Here is a 16818-nt window from a genome sequence, read left to right on the forward strand (position 1 = left end):
TGTATTCTCAAAAGTGTGACACACGGACACACACACACACACACACCCCTAAGCAGCAATTGCATTTGTGAAAAATCCCAGTTCGAGCAATGCCATGCAGATAGCAGGGCCTTCAGTGAGAATTGCACCAAGGTCTCCCAGCCGACACAGAACATATTTATATAGCCCTTCTAGTTCAAAGCCTGAGAATAGAATCATAGAATCATAGAGTTGGAAGAGACCACAAGGGCCATCGAGTCCAACCCCCCGCCAAGCAGGAAACACCATCAGAGCACTCCTGACATATGGTTGTCAAGCCTCTGCTTAAAGACCTCCAAAGAAGGAGACTCCACCACATTCCTTGGCAGCAATACTTGATGCCAAGTTGTAGTTCTGGCAGCTCAAGGGCAGCAGCTATACTGAAACAAGCCAGTTCCTGTGACTCCTGACATTGTGTTCACGTGTGCATGCTGCTGAGCACTCTCATGTGTACAACCCAGTCCTCAGCAGCCAGTTTTGAGGAGGCAAGGGTTATTTTGATTATCATTCCATATTTCCCCGCAAAGTTAAGGCAGGAAACTCTCCCTCCCCTGTTCTCTCCCTGACCCCCCCCCCACTTTTGGGGTTCCTGGGTGTCTGCATGTAGTGTACACACTTTATAAATGAGCAATGCAAGAGCTTGGGCTGCCCTGGCACAGGTGAAGTAATAGAAAAAAAGGAGATACATCAGAGCATATGCAGAGTGCAGCCACTGATTAACCACAGACTGTTTGCAGTCTGTGGTGCTCTCTGAGATCAGGAGAAAACAAGTTTTTCTCAGAGGCAAAAAGAGTCCTGGGCTTGACCCCAGGTGCATAACTCCCATTAAAAAAATTAACAACTGGAAATTAAGACTACCAGAATCCTCCATTCACAGCCTTTATTCTTCAAAAGCATTATTTCATTTACAGATTGTAGGGATTTTCCATATATACAGTCATGGGCCCATGATTTAAGAATAGGAAGAAATGGATCACAGTCCCCACTCCAAGACAGCCTCTAAGAGATATATATAGATATACGCACAATATCACGTGTAGATCAAGTTCAGCTGTCACACAGTTGGAAGGACCCCAAGGGTCATCTAGTCCAACCCCCCACAATGCAAGAATCACAGCCAAAGCATCTATGACATCTGCTCCGAAGTAAGTCACACTAAATTCTGTGCAGCCTACTGAGTTACTAAGGGCTCCTGCCCTTGCTCTCTCTGCTTGCTAACCTCACCTACTGGCCACACATTCAAAACAAAAAAATTTCCTTCCAGTAGCACCTTAAAGACCAACTAAGTTAGTTCTTGGTATGAGCTTACGTGTGCATGCACACTTCTTCAGATACCCTTCCATTTCATGCGGCTCAATGTGGTGCCTTCCATAGTTCCAGTTACAGATAGGTAGCCGTGTTGGTCTGCCATAGTAAGCTCATATCAAGAACTAACTTAGTTGGTCTTTAAGGTGCTACTGGAAGGAATTTTTTTTGTTTTGACTATGGCAGACCAACACGGCTACCTATCTGTAACTGGCCACACATTGTCCTCCTTTTACATCTCAGCCAGCAACATAGCGTGGATTGCAGGCACCTGGGGTGGGGCAAGTGTTACACCCTCCTGATGGACTGGGCAGCTGGGTTGGGGGTGCATGCCAGGGGGTGCATGCAGCAGAACGCGCACAGAGGGTGAACGCAGCCCCTCTGCAACAGGCTCCTTGCCCACTGCCTCCACCCACCTGGCCATTAGACCAACCTGCCTGCTGCCGTACCTCAGCAGCTAGAGCTCCATGCCTGTCATGGGAGCGTCAGATGTGCCCGGGGCCATGGATCCCCTGCCCCCCACTACGCCTCTGATCTCAGCCACCCCCTCACTTTTCCCCTCCCATAAATACGACTGCAGAAAAAAATAAAAAATTCAGAGGAAAAGATTCTTTTGAACTACATGCCAACTAAATGGAATTGGACAGTTGGACAACATAAATGAATTCTTTGTGCCCAGGGACCAAAAAACTGGTACTGATGCGCTGGAAAGATAAGTGTACAGTAGTACCTCAGGTTAAGTACTTAATTCGTTCCAGAGGTCCGTACTTAACCTGAAACTGTTCCTAACCTGAAGCACCACTTTAGCTAATGGGGCCTCCTGTTGCTGCCGCACCGCCATAGCACAATTTCTGTTCTCATCCTGAAGCAAAGTTCTTAACCTGAAGCACTATTTCTGGGTTAGTGGAGTCTGTAACCTGAAGCGTATGTAACATGAAGTGTATGTAACCTGAGGTACCACTGTATACATAAAAGAACACTGTAAACATCTAAATTCTTTGGCAGGCCATGATTGACCCCTGAAAGACAGTAGAAAACTTTACAAAACCAAGACAATTGAGACAATTTATAAGAGACAATGGAAAGTGTGTAATTGTAATTGTTCACTTTTATAAAAGTGAACAGTATACTTTTTGTTTTATTTTGTTTCAATTAAACTGCTCTTAAACAACAACAGCAACCACCCATCCCCTCCCAGCTTGCCCCAAGCCCCTCTGCTCACAGCCCCAACGGAGTGGGGGAGGTATTTCACAGAGCAGTTTGTCAAACCACCCTTTGAAGCACCTTCTGTCCCCTCTGTTAAACAGCTTGTCAGGACAGCCTGCTACCCTGTTGTCTTCTGGAGTTGGCATGGCCACCAAAGGCAGCCAAACAAACTGCAGCATGACGACAACCTTACATTTCTATGTACCGGTATATAGGAAAATATTCAAGTTGTACTAAGAGTTGACACACTGGAATTAATGGACCTAACTTAATTTTAGTGGGTCTATTCAAACCCATTGAACTTAATATAGAAAGTAGGTCTGAATAAACATATCTTGGATTGGATTGCACTTCAATGGTGCAAACAGATGTTAATATAAAAAGAGCTCAGAGAGTATCTCTCGGTCACAAGATAAGCCTAGCTCCCTCCCAGATTCCATATGAAACATGCACCAGATCAAATGCCAGTTTGGTCAACAGAGGTGCTTCAGCCACCTCTTCATACTTGATCTCTTTACCTTTTTGGTTTTTTAATAGCACCACACAACCTTTTATTATACCTTTGATAATCATTAAAAAGGAAAACACTAAACGTTTTTTAAAAGTACAAAACTGCTCTGTAGATTAGGGAATGAGATTTTGTGGGTAGATGAGAAGCTCCCACTTGAAAATCTTTGGTTTTGGGGAGCAGGGTTAGTTGAGGTCAATTGTGAGAGGAAGTGCTATGTTTAGATTTAAACAAAATGAAAGAGATGAAACCAGAGCAGCCTCTTGCTCTAAATACGGTATGTTGCATCTTGAGGCGTCTGTGAACTGTTCCCTTCTTGCCTTCAGGAGGTTAATAGGGTGGAGTGAAACAGAGCCCAGCTGTTTAGGAGACCAGATGGAAACAAGAGCAGAATTTTGACTCACTTGTAGTGTAAAAATTATTATAGACGATATTATTTGATATAAAAACTGGAGTATGGATGAATATGCAGTTGTGGATGTTTAAAATGAGACGCCATGGAGGGGATGGGAGGAAGTCTCAAGATTTGGAGAATATCTTTATATAGATTTGTTTTTACAGTTTGTGTTCATTTATATTTTGTATTTGTAAAACCAATACCAATTATTTCAAAAAAAGAGAAAAAGAAATAGAGCTCAGCTGAACTCATGCAGTTTTTCATTCAATCTGTTGTGGAAAGTTGTGCAAGTAGGTGTATCCTGCTTGTGAACTGCTTCAGTTGGGCACTCATGGCTCTTTCATAAAAAAGCTAGTATCCCTCCATAAAGGAGTCCAAATCTTCCCAGACTGTGTTGGCTGATCCTCTTTCCTTCATTTTCACAACCTCTCTCTTCAAGATCATCATACTAATAGAGTGTGTCATGACATCCACCTACTCCTTTACCATTGACACATAGCTAATTTCTTCAGCTAATGCTTTTGTTTTCAGCAAAGCAAAGTGACTTCAGACCCTGGCATCTGGTGACTTTATAGTGCAGGGATGGGGAACCTGATGACCCTCAGAGGTTACTGGGCTCTAGCTCCTATCATCCCAGACTATGGCCCATGCTGGGTGAGATCTAATGGGAATTGGAGTCCAACAACATTTAGAGGGATATAGGTTCCATCAAGGCTACCATGGGGTGGGGAAATGCTGCTGGACCAAGTCCCCACACAGTCCCCCCCCAAAAAATGGGTTTGCCACTCCTGCTATGCACACTTACCTAGGAGTAAGGCCCATTGAACTGAACAAATCTTTCTCTGAGTAGGCATTTATGGAATTGCTGTGTAAATATGGTGGGCCTGCTGGTCTATATACCTTCTATGGCTGCAATCCAGAGCAGGTCTGGCAGCACAAGCAACCTAAGCAGTTGCTTTGGACCACAACACGTTAAGAGTCACCACTGAATTTGTGTGTGATCTGAAAGGTATGTCCCAGAAGCCTTTGCAATAGTTCATTGGATGGGTGTTATGTACTAAGCCTGGATCCTAGAACAATAGGCAAGTAGGATCCTAGAATGCAACAACTGATTGGCCTGCAGGAAAAGACCAATTGAGCTCCAGGAGGGAAGCAGAATCAGCCAATCAGATGGCACTCATTGTGTAAATAATGTATATAAAAGCCTGAGGTTTGGAGGGCAATTCAATCAGTTTTACAAGCTGCATTAAAGAGCATGAAATCACTACAGGACTCTTAGGTATATTTCACTGGCGACAAGGGTGGGATCCTGCCGAGCTGTCTGCTGCGCACTGCACACAGCTGCCACAGGCAACACAGCACCGCACTGCGCATCCAGGCTACAGCTCCAGGACCCAAGGACCCAGAATGGCAACAAACAACAGCTTCATGCCATTCAGCCCAGCCTCAGGAGACTGGGAAGGATATGCCACCCACTTCCAGTTATTCCTGGAGGCAAAGGATGTCACTGATGCAGGCAAGAAGAGGGCGACCTTCTTCAGCGTCTGTGGAGAAGAAATGTTTGAGATCGCCCGAGCCCTCCTCACTCCCGCAAATATAGCAATCTTTCACTACGACTTAGATCATGCATAGCTTTGGGTGATCTATTGCTCAGCCCAACCACTTGGGGTGGGGGGATTCTCTGGAACTGGCCCTGCTGAAATCATTTGCATACATCCCTGGGAGTAACTGGTCACATGTCTCTGGGAACCAAGGAGGACTTACCTCCCCAGGAACATGCACGGAGGATTGTGTTTCTGAATTGTGTTTCCCACTACAGTCCTGGCTCACACTCTGAGCTACAGCTGCCCCTGGGACAATAATGCCAGAAACCTTGGACACAGGATAATATTCCCTAGACGGGGGTGGGGACAGTGCAGACTTTTGCCAGTGATGATGATGATGCCATTCAGGCTGTCCCTGCCAGTTGTCCAGAGAAGCTCACACACCCTGATTGCTGTGTGCAGAAAAGCTACCTTCCCTTTCCCAAGAGAGGGCAAAGAGCCAGACAGGTCTGGGCCCATCCCACCAGCCACATTGGGGAGGCGTGGCTGCAAGAACCTGAACTTCCTCTTAGCATTTCATAGCCTTCAGTTCCCACTCTGCCTTGTCCCTCTTCTGACAGGGATGAGCCGCTGTGCAGAGAGCCTGAAGGGCTTCCTAGCCCGGGTCGAGGCCCAGGCAGGGCAAGAGAAGGGGCAGCTGGCTGAGGAGTTCCAGGTGAGTCTTGTTTACCTGGGCGGGGAGAGGGTGACTCAGGACAGCAATAGACCTCACCCTGCCCTAGGTTAGGACTGGCTGACAGTACCTCTTCCCCACCCCACTGTTCACTGCAACCAGGGATTTTCCTCACATACTCTGAGGTTTTTCCTTTTCCTGGTGGGCCTCCCATACCTTTACTGGCCTGGTGACAGGCATAAATTCAACAGGTACAGGTTTTTTTCTACCTGTGCATCTCCATTCCAAGAAAAGCTACAGAAGTCGAATTTCTGTCTAATTTTCTAGGAGTGGCAAGTTGACTTGCCTAGTGATTACTTTCACAGAACCAGCACGTTTAAAAATGACATTTCAGTCCTGCTTTGACCCATGATTTGCCACATGACCCAATCCAGCTGATGAGTGCTGGAGGGAAGCCTAACTGCACGTCCCAACTGCATTCCAGACATGTTGCCTGCTATCCAGGGGAAGATAATCCCTCTGATGCTCAGAGGGCTCCCAGATCTATGAGGAGAAAAGGAAGGAGTGCAAGAAGATGAGTATTTCATGCTTGCTAAAAAGCCATAACCTTACAGCAACTACAATGGGCTGCCTCGTATCTCCCTTCTAGTTCTAGACACTAGTGTCCAAGCTAGGACTAGAACAAGGCGCAAGAATGACAGTAGCAGAGAGAAGTTGACAAGGGTCTTCTTGGGATTAGAGTCCAAAATGGGTGTCCCATCTGTCCATAGTGCAGGCATATTTCACCCTTGATTTGTTCCATCACAATAAGAATACAAGAATTTTATTTCCTGATAAATTTCATTCTATACAACTCTTGGAAAAGAATCTTTCTAGGCTGCTCTATCTATTTGTACTAGTGTAAAAAGCTTGCATGCAGGTATACACTTACAGGATGCTATATAAGCAACTAAGCAGGCACAGCTGCCTTTTGCGTACTCTTTTCAGGCAAAGATCTGTGCCCAAGCAGTTTTTCTTTTTTGTTTTGCACCAAGCTTTCCCGTGAAAAGCAGCTCTTTGAAGCTGAATTGGAGCAAACATCAATTCTAGTTTTCCGTGGACTGACATTTGCTCTGGTTGAATTTGAAGAGGCAGGTTTTCACGGGGAAAGCTCTGGATCAAAAAAAGGAGGTGGTGCTCAGACACTGTTCTTTAAATCATGGGCCGTACCTAGAAAGATCAGTACAAAGGTAAGTGTGGATAAGCCCTAAAGCTGTGAACCAAGAAGCTTCGAGTTCAAATCTCACCACTGCCATGAACTTGGAAAGTGGCCTTATGCAAGTCATTCTCAGCCTCAGTCCCTCGTCTGCAGTATGAGACTAATAATAAAAACAGTGACTGGATTTACAGCTTTGTTGTGCAGATTTACAGGGATAATGCCATGAAGTGCTTTGAACACTCAGAAAACACTGCAGAGGTGCAAGTTGTGGTGGTTTATACTATACCAAATCTGGATTGACTGCCATATGTTCCTGCAGAAGAACTTGGGAGTTGTCTTCTTAAGTACAGTAGTATTTTTAGATGATCACTTTTAATGTACATTGTGGTTTTTAAAGGTGTTTTACTGGTTTCCATTGGTATGGATTTATCTTCCGTAAGTCACTTTTGAGACTGTTCCAGTGTAAAGCAACTCATAAAGGTGCACCTTTTGGGGTGAAGTCAAACCGTTGGAGTTACAGCACCTGCTGTGGCTGCAGAGACTGATATGGGACAGACATGTTTTGTTGCAGCTGGGGCAGATGAAGGTGCCTAGTTTCACTGTTACAGATGCGCCATGGCGTTTCTTTTCTCTGCGTTCCTCCCAGTGGTCATTCCTCCTCTGTTCATTACTGTGGATGCACGACTTGTCTGTCTCCAGGCACTGCAGTTGTCTGCATGGGATTCCCACAAAGTGGGGTTGATGTTCCAAGCCTTCACGCATGTTTGAGACATTTTTGCAGCTTTGCAGAGTTGGTCCACCAACAGGCCTGGTGCCTGAAGCTATACTAGAAGCCACTGGCCTTCTCATCTGACAACACTTCCCAGAGCCTCTCTGTTGGGTGCAGGGCCAGCCCACCCATGAGAGGCAGCTGCCTGAGGCAGCCGGGTCCTCAGGGGCAGCAGATCTTGATGTTGATTTTTGTTCAGGACCGGCTCACCCATGAGGCCATGTGAGGTGAGTGCCTCAGGTGGCAGGGTCCACTGGGACAGCAGGTGCCAATGTTGATATTTCTGCTCTCCTTGTTGCTGAGGTAAATCTCTCCTCCCCCCTTCTTTCTGGCAGGGAGGGGGGCATCATTTTGGGATCTGCCTCAGCTGCCAAAATGTATTGGGCTGGCCTTGGTTGGGAGCTCTGACAATTAAATAGCTCTGAAACTTATTTAGCTCTGTAGTGTAGACGTGTTTATTTGGTAGAGGATGTTAGAAGCTAGAGTGTCTGCATGTGTTCCCAGATCCGAGCTGGCAAGCAGATTGAAGAGAAGAGTTATTAATACATAGCTGTGGACTCCAAGTTCCGTTACACGCTAGCATGATGAAGAAATGTAGGCCATGATGGGGCAGGGCTGATGCAGCTGGACTCACCAGCAGCAGGAAAGAGATTTCACACTTCTCCCAGTGGCACCCTAAGTGTATCCTTCTCCTCTCTATCCATATAACTGATGTAGAAAAAACCTGCTCCTTTTCCCTTGTGGGGTATCCAAGAGCCAGTATAGAGCCCTTAAGTGGGTTCTCTATCGGTAGGAGAAAATAACAGAGGCCAACCAGAGAATATTGAGAAGCAAAAGAGCTAGTAAGCATGACCTTTATTAAACTGTTGCAACAGGGTCCTCACTCACTACATGCAGGAGGGAGGAGGAACCCAGAACAATGGTGTGCAAGCCCTTATATAGACTTTTGAAATTGCCCACCCTGTAGCTCAAGACCACCCCCAAAAGTATCATACGTACATCACAGAAGGAGGCAGTTGTCTACAGCAGAAATCCTTTCTGCTAGGATACCTGACAAAGGTCACTGATTGCTTTACTTGAGCAGCCCATCCATTCTTTTGTGATGGTAAAGGTAAAGGGAACCCTGACCATTAAGTACAGTGGTACCTCGGGTTACATATGCTTCAGGTTACATACGCTTCAGGTTACAGACTCTGCTAACCCAGAAATAGTACCTCGGGTTAAGAACTTTGCTTCAGGATGAGAACAGAAATTGTGCTCTGGCGGCGTGGCGGCAGTGGGAGGCCCCATTAGCTAAAGTGGTGCTTTAGGTTAAGAACAGTTTCAGGTTAAGAACGGACATCCGGAACAAATTAAGTACTTAACCCGAGGTACCACTGTACAGTCACGGACAACTCTGGAGTTGCGGTGCTCATCTCACTTTATTGGCCGAGGGAGCCGGCGTACAGCTTCTGGGTCATGTGGCCAGCATGACTAAGCTGCTTCTGGCAAACCAGAGCAGTGCACAGAAACGCCGTTTACCTTCCTGCCAGAGTGGTAACTATTTATCCACTTGCACTTTGATGTGCTTTCGAACTGCTAGGTTGGCAGGAGCAGGGACCGAACAACGGGAGCTCACCCCGTTGCAAGGATTCAAACTGCCCACCTTCTGATTGGCAAGCTTTAATTCCCGAATTGAGGTCACAGGCTCACCCTATTCATACACAAAGACGCCCTAAAGATAGGTACCGGTAAGCAAAAGACAATGGAGAGGCTTTCCCATTTCCTTCCTCCTTGCTGAGAAACATTTGAGGTCAATTTGGGAGAGTCAAAATGGTTTCAGGATTGCTCTCCTGTACTATTTCAGACATGTGATTTATATTTTTATGTATGTGTTTGCCTTGTAAATTTATGAACATTTAATTTATATATTTGAGACCTTAAATTCTTATAACATAAGAGAATGATTATGGCCATTAATTCCTATGGGGGAAAGAAACTCATCTCAATTTGGGAGCCTCCAGGTTTTCTTGTTTTTGCAGTTCTCTAAATATTTGTTTGCAATTCTGCAAAATTTGGGGTTCCCCTCAAATCTGTGGATACCTCCTGGTGCTGTTCTGGCAATGGGTTTGCTAACAGTATGAAGAATCAAGAACCATGCAAAATCAAGACTTGATTCTGTCCTGTAAAAATGGGCCTTAATTGTCCCCTGTTCCTGAGACTGCGAGTTCCCAGCTGACTCGGCCAACATGGCTTTTCCGTGCCCTGTCAGATGGCTGAGATGATGAGTCCTTCTAAGCTGCACATGCCCCCCAATCGGTTGCTGCATATCATGTGCCAGGATGCATTGGACGTGGTCACCTTGTGGATGAGTTGACTCTAGGAGGGCTCTGTGGGTGGCCTGTCTGGTCTTGATTTGAACTGAGGCTTGCACAAGCTGCATTGAGCCTCTTCAAAACACATACACTTGAATACAGATCCACACATGTCAAGCACATCCAATGCACATTTAAAATACATGGCTTCCTGGGAATATTCCTGGAAAATATAGGTTCCTCCTCCCATAACTAAAACCCTTAACAAACTACACTTCCCATGACTCTTTGGGGAAAGTCATGCGCTTTAAATGTGTTCTGAGGAAACTTTAAATGCAAGATGTGGATCTGTCTCAGTCACAAATCTTTTTCTATCACGCCATTTGGCTCTTAAGGTATTTTTGAGGGAGTGGCTTCATACGTCCCCTTGATTGATCCTGCACATTCAAGATCTTGGTCCAATAAGGCTTTGATCCTTATAAGGTTTTGTTGAGGCCAAGGACCCTCATTTCACTGTGCCCTGCAGCAGTTTACAAATATTGCATTTCCTTATGGTGGGACAGGTTTGTCCTGTGATCCTCCTTCTGCCCCCAGGTTCCAGCATGGGCTTTGCCCACAGGCTGCATCCAGGTTCCTGATATTTTAAGTTCAAGTAGCTTGCCAATTTGAATTGAAAGTGAAAATGGGAAACTTTCTCTAAATTTGTGTGTGCCTGCATTTCAATTTTACTTCCTAATTTATAGGCACGAGAACAAGGTATTGTCACAGATCTTGAAAATACGAGGGGAGTGGAAACTAAGTCATTTCCACTTTTGCATCCTTTTAGCTCCATGAACTCCAGATACAGTCATGCTTGATTTCCCACACAGACAGAACGTCAATCCAGGTGTCCTGATTCCTAAGCTAGCAAGATCTAGAGCAGGTTTCAGTGTCACATGCCTGGCCATGTGAGGCTGCTAGCTCTGATTGTTGGTGTCATTTGTGGTGGTAGTTCTGAGATGTTGTATAACCCTCCTCGTTTCTTGAGCATTACATAAATAGTAACTATAATCTCTCTCATACCCTTGGAGACTGGCCTTCATTGTTCTGTGTTTGAGAAAGGTCAGCAGAGAGAGGTGCCAGGAACCCAACAAGTAAGAAAGTTTCTATGAGGGTTTAAACAGCATATCTGGCATGCCAGGGTCACTGCAAATCAAACCTTTGTCCTCTTCCATGCAGTGAAACCTCTTGCACCAACTGTTGTGCAGTGACCATCCTCCACTGGGGCATAGAAACAAGCAAGACTTAGCATAAGACAGGGAGGCAATGCTTAAGTTCTGAAATGGGTCAGGTGACGATTCAAGCTTGCCTAGGAGGGAAGCTGTACGGTTCACCTTGGAAATACCTGTCATCATGTTGTTGATCCAACCTAGAATCATAGAATCATATAGTTGGAAGAGACCACAAGGGCCATTGAGTCCAACCCCCTGCCAAGCAGGAAACACCATCATAGCACTCCTGACATATGGTTGTCAAGCCTCTGCTTAAAGACCTCCAAAGAAGGAGACTCCACCACACTCCTTGGCAGCAAATTCTACTGTCGAACAGCTCTTACTGTCAGGAAGTTCTTCCTAATGTTTAGGTAGAATCTTCTTTCTTGTAGTTTGGATCCATTGCTCCGTGTCCGCTTCTCTGGAGCAGCAGAAAACAACCTTTCTCCCTCCTCTATGTGACATCCTTTTATATATTTGAACATGGCTATCATATCACCCCTTAACCTCCTCTTCTCCAGGCTAAACATGCCCAGCTCCCTTAGCCGTTCCTCATAAGGCATCGTTTCCAGGCCTTTGACCATTTTGGTTGCCCTCCTCTGGACACGTTCCAGTTTGTCAGTGTCCTGTAAAACAACCTGTAAAACTGTGTTCTTTCAAGTAAGCAGCTTGAGGTGGAAAAATGAGAAAACTCCAGATTCTGGCAGGCTCTGCCCAGGATCCACCAGGTTGTGCCCCTGGCTCCTCCTTTTCAGGTAGATCCACATCATACATTTAAAGTACACCCAGTTCCCCACATAGAACTACAGTTCCCATTACCCTTAACAAACTACAGTTCCCAATATTCTACTCTGCCTTTCACCATCCAGGCTCAGACCCCTATTTAGTTCAGTGAGAGAGTTTCTGCTGTCATGGGATCATAGAGCTGGAAGGGAACCTGAGGAATCTGCAATGCAGGAATCTTGACTGAAGCATCCATGACAGATGACCATCCAACCTCTGCTTTAAAACCTCCAAGGATGGAGAGTCCACAATATTGTCTTGGTAAGGTCAGGACATTTGAGCCAGATATGGAAGGGTACAAGGGATGCGAGTGGCACTGTGAGCCTAGGGCTTGCTGATCAGAAGGTCGGCAGTTCAAATCCCTGCGACGGGGTGAGCTCCCGTTGCTCGGTCCCTGCTCCTGCCAACCTAGCAGTTTGAAAGCACGTCCAAGTGCAAGTAGATAGATAGGTAAACAGTGTTTCCATGCGCTGCTCTGGTTCACCAGAAGCGGCTTAGTCATGCTGGCCACATGACCCATAAACTGTATACCAGCTCCCTCGGCCAATAAAGCAAGATGAGCGCCACAACCCTAGAGTCGTTTGCGACTGGACCTAATGATCAGGGGTCCCTTTACCTTTACGGAAGGGTACAGGAAGCCTGTGAAGGGCTTGAGGAGAGGCATCGTGGAAGCTGCCTTATACCAAACCAGACCCATACTGTCCACACTGACAGGCAGTGGCTCTGTAGGGTTTCTCTTAGGTCAGGTATGATCTGCATCGCCCTGCCTGGCGATGCTGAGACTGAACCTTGGACCTTTGCAGGCAAAGCAGATGGTCTACCACTGAGTGACAGCCCTTCCCCATTATGGTTTGGATGGCAGGAAAGGCAACAGCCACAGATGGTGGCAAACTCGTACTGTGAACAAAACTGTAGTTTACAATTTCTCAGCAAGCAGAAATGATGTTGTACAATAAGATGAACTTGTTGATGCTGCCCAGACATAGGAATCGCTGCCTGATGCACAGGGGATGGGGAACAGCCCTAGGCGAATAAATAAGGAAAGGAACTGAATTCATGGGCTGTTTACATTACCTGCCACTTCTCAGCTGCAGTTGGGGAAAGGGAGGACAGTGAAGTTTCGACATCCCTCATTGGCAGAATACAGCAGAAGCCAGACACACACTCAGCTTGACAGAAAAGTGAGACAGGTCCGGAGCAAATGATAAATATATGTGGGGGGGTTTTTTGGGGGGGGGAGGGAAGGAAGCATGAGCATGCAAATAACGGTATGCTAAAAGGGTACATGTTACAGGCACGCATACAAATCAGGACCTGATTCAGTATTTCCTTTTTTTAAAAAAAATATTTTTATTAGTTTTTACACATATTAATGACAATACAAGACAAACACAAACATCAAAAACATCAAAAACATCAAAAACGGACAACAAAAATTGACTTCCCCATGCCTTCCCTTCGCCACATCCTTGTTTTACCATTTTTTCGAGCAACTCATCAATCAGTCTTTAGTTAAATCCCTTTTGAATTTCCTTAAAGTTTAAGATTTACAGCTGTAGTTCTTTGTTTCCTACCCCTTAACATCTTATCAGTCCACAATTTTACAGTAATTTTTTAGATATATTTTAAATTTCCCCCAGTCCTCTTCCACTGTCTCTTTCCTCTGGTCACGAATTCTGCCGGTCATCTCTGCCAGTCCCATATATTCCATCACCTTCGATTGCCATTCTTCCAGAGTAGGTAGTTCTTGCATCTTCCAATACTTTGCCAGCAGGATTCTTGCTGCTGTGGTTGCATACATAAAGAATGTCTTATCCTTCTTTGATACTAGTTGGCCGACCATGCCCAAGAGAAAAGCCTCCGGTTTCTTTACAAATGTCCACTTAAGGACTTTCTTAATTTCATTATAGATCATTTCCCAGTAGGCCTTAATCTTTGGGCAGGTCCACCAAAGATGGTAAAAGGTACCTTCAGCCTCATTGCATTTCCAACATTTGTTATTGGGCAGATGGTAAATCTTTGCAAGTTTGACTGGGGTCATGTACCACCTATAGATCATTTTCATTATATTCTCTTTCAGGGCATTACATGCCGTAAATTTAACACCGGTGGTCCATAACTGTTCCCAGTCGTCAAACATAATGTCATGACCAATATCCTGTGCCCATTTAATCATAGCTGATTTCACTGTTTCATCCTGTGTATTCCATTTCAGCAGCAAATTATACATTTTAGATAAGTTTTTAGTATTGGATTCTAACAATTCTGTTTCTAACTTTGACCTCTCCTTCTGAAAACCAAGTTTCCTGTCCTGCTTAAACATCTCATTTATCTGACGGTAGTGTAACCAGTCTCGAACTTTATGCTTTAGCTTCTCAAAGCTTTGTAACTTCAGTCTTTCGCCATCATATTCTAAAATTTCACAATACTTAGGCCAGTTAGAGTCCATGTTAATTTTTTTCACTGCTTTCGCTTCCATTGGTGACAACCACCTAGGGGTTTTACTTTCCAATACTTTCCTGATTCAGTATTTCCTCCTCCAGTTCAAGTCTGGGTTGCTCTCACTTTCACAACCCATTGGACAAACATACTGGTTCATAAATCCAAAGCCCCTTCCCTGTGCTTCACGTAATCTGTCTGCTTTGGTTATGTTTAAATCACTTTGTGTGCACATTTATTGAAGTACTGGCATATCTTTACCCTTTCGCACAAAAACACGTGCCAGGAGATAGATAGATATATGTATATGTATATGTGTGTGTGTGTATATAAAAAATATTTGGTTTAGGCTGTCCATACTGGTTCCTACCCCTCAGTGCTGTGCATAGCCAGTTTCTGCAGAGCACACTGAACAGGTTTCCTTTGAGCTTTTGCTAAAGGAGGAAATTGTACATCAGACATAAGCATGGCCAATGCACATCCACAGCATAAATGAGATAGATCAGGATGTACCCCACATCCATGCTTGTAAAATAAACACAGTTGTTCTCTGCTGAACTTTGAAAACTAAGGGCTGATTCACACTAGCCAGACAAACTTGTTATTTGGTGGGTGCACAACTTTGATGCAGGACTGCTGTGATATTAGAAGAGAGGTGTGTCCCACCTCTTTTTTACAGAATCCACAAGCCCCATTTCCCAAAGCCTCCTTGTTTCAATTTTCTTAATGGTATCTGCCACCCAGAGGCCATTAATCCTATTTTCACACTGCCTCAAGAACACGTCTCTTGCCTGACCTGGTGCTGCCTTGGGTGAAGACCACAGGTAGATAGAGTCATCATCCAGTGTTCCAGTCAGTTCCTGGAAGGAAAGCCAGTGTCATCACACCGGGGAAACCTGCTCTGATGAGGCACAACATGGTCAGATGAACACTGCATGCTCCAGAAATATACTCAATGAGAGATTGTAAGATTTCATAAGCAGCACCACTCTGTTCACTGCCTCTAGTGCTGTCATTGACCATCTGCTGGGAGTCACTCACTTGCCAAAATGACTTCCGAGCAGTTTATTCATTTACATTCCTTCTATAAGGGTTTCCCCCTTACAGACTACTTTAATTGCAGAGGGGTCTTGGTGGACCACTTAATGATTTTCCTTGTTGTTGATGCGACTGTAATGCACTGGGATAGATACTGTGTATATATGTATTATTTGTATTGCATAGAATTCAAACTGTAATAACAAAATATAATATAAGAAGTGAGATAAGCAAATAAAATGCAATTAAAATCACTGTGAATATTTAATGCAATTGAGGTGCCTTTTCCCATCTCCAACCACAAATCCACAGATGTGCTACAGACCATGTGAAGCTTGTGGACCACAGTTTTAAAATCCCTGCTCCATACCTTTTTATGTCATATAGACTTCATAGTAAAAATATGCATCAGTAATAACAAAACCAATAAAATGTAAAATTCGAAGCATACAAACAATTCATATATATATATTTGAATCTTCCATTTCAGAGAACAAGATTAATGCTGGTTCTAATTAATGCTGGTTTTAATTTTATTATTGTATAATTTTATGTTTATAATTGATTAATGATTATTCATTTTGAAACTACATGTTGAAAGTTCCACATGAAGAGAGTTCTGCCTGGAAACTCAGTCCATAAATGCTTTAGATATACAGGAAACTCTCAATCTACACAGGGGTTACATTCCGAGGAACTGTGTTTTTACGTGTATATCGTGTGCATCAGGAACACCATTTAAAAAGTCTGCAAACACCCTCTAAACTTATGGAAACCCTTTAAAGGCAGCCCTTTGAAGTTTGAAAGGATTGATGTTAAGCCAGATGGGTGGGGTATTATTATTCTTATTAATTAAAAAACCCTTAAAAAGCACCCCAAAATCCACCAAATTCCACCACAATTGCCCCCTCCAAACCTCCTTGCTCAAATTCCAACTCTCCAAAGGCCCCAAAGATTGGTACAAAGGCTCATGGGATTGCTAGATGCTATTTTGGTGCCATTGTTGCCATTTTTGCACCCTTTTAGGTTCACTTTTTGCCCCCTTTCAGGTTTGTGGCAATGCACACATGTGTGGATGCCCTTGCCCCAAACACGCATAAATGGGAAGTTGCCTGTATACATAAATAAAAAGGAAGGTGTGGCAGGGACAGAAGGACCTTGGGATTCCCAGACAGCCTGGCCAACTATCAGGGATGATGGGAGCTGCAGCTGAGCAACATCTGGCAGTCCACAGGTTTTCCCATTCCTGATCCAAAAGCTGCGGAAGAGGGTATTTTTCATTCTTATCCCCCAGAGCCTCCATTAGGCACCAGGAAACCTGCTAAGCTTGTTATATGTCCATTTTTCTTTTTTTATTACCTTGGAGACCTGTTGTCAGATGGAAAGGCAAGCGTGT

The 16818-nt window shown here is 44.6% G+C and overlaps 1 protein-coding gene across 5 annotated transcripts in view; it reads left to right on the forward strand.

Annotated features, from left to right (window-relative positions):
* PTPN18 (protein tyrosine phosphatase non-receptor type 18) overlaps positions 1–16818 on the forward strand; it is a 75519-nt gene that overhangs the window by 24464 nt on the left and 34237 nt on the right. For 2 of the 5 annotated variants that reach the window (XM_081895234.1, XM_081895233.1), the window contains exon 2: positions 5599–5693. The exons of 2 other annotated variants lie outside the window; for them this stretch is intronic. In XM_081895234.1, the coding sequence (XP_081751360.1) occupies positions 5601–5693 (93 nt within the window). In that variant the 5' untranslated portion in view covers positions 5599–5600. Of the gene's footprint in view, positions 1–5534; positions 5694–16818 lie in introns of those variants that run through there. One more of the 5 variants, XM_081895232.1, reaches the window with a different exon arrangement.

The sequence above is a fragment of the Podarcis melisellensis genome, assembly GCF_964234715.1.
Source record: "Podarcis melisellensis genome assembly, chromosome: 17".
Lineage (NCBI taxonomy): Eukaryota > Metazoa > Chordata > Lepidosauria > Squamata > Lacertidae > Podarcis > Podarcis melisellensis.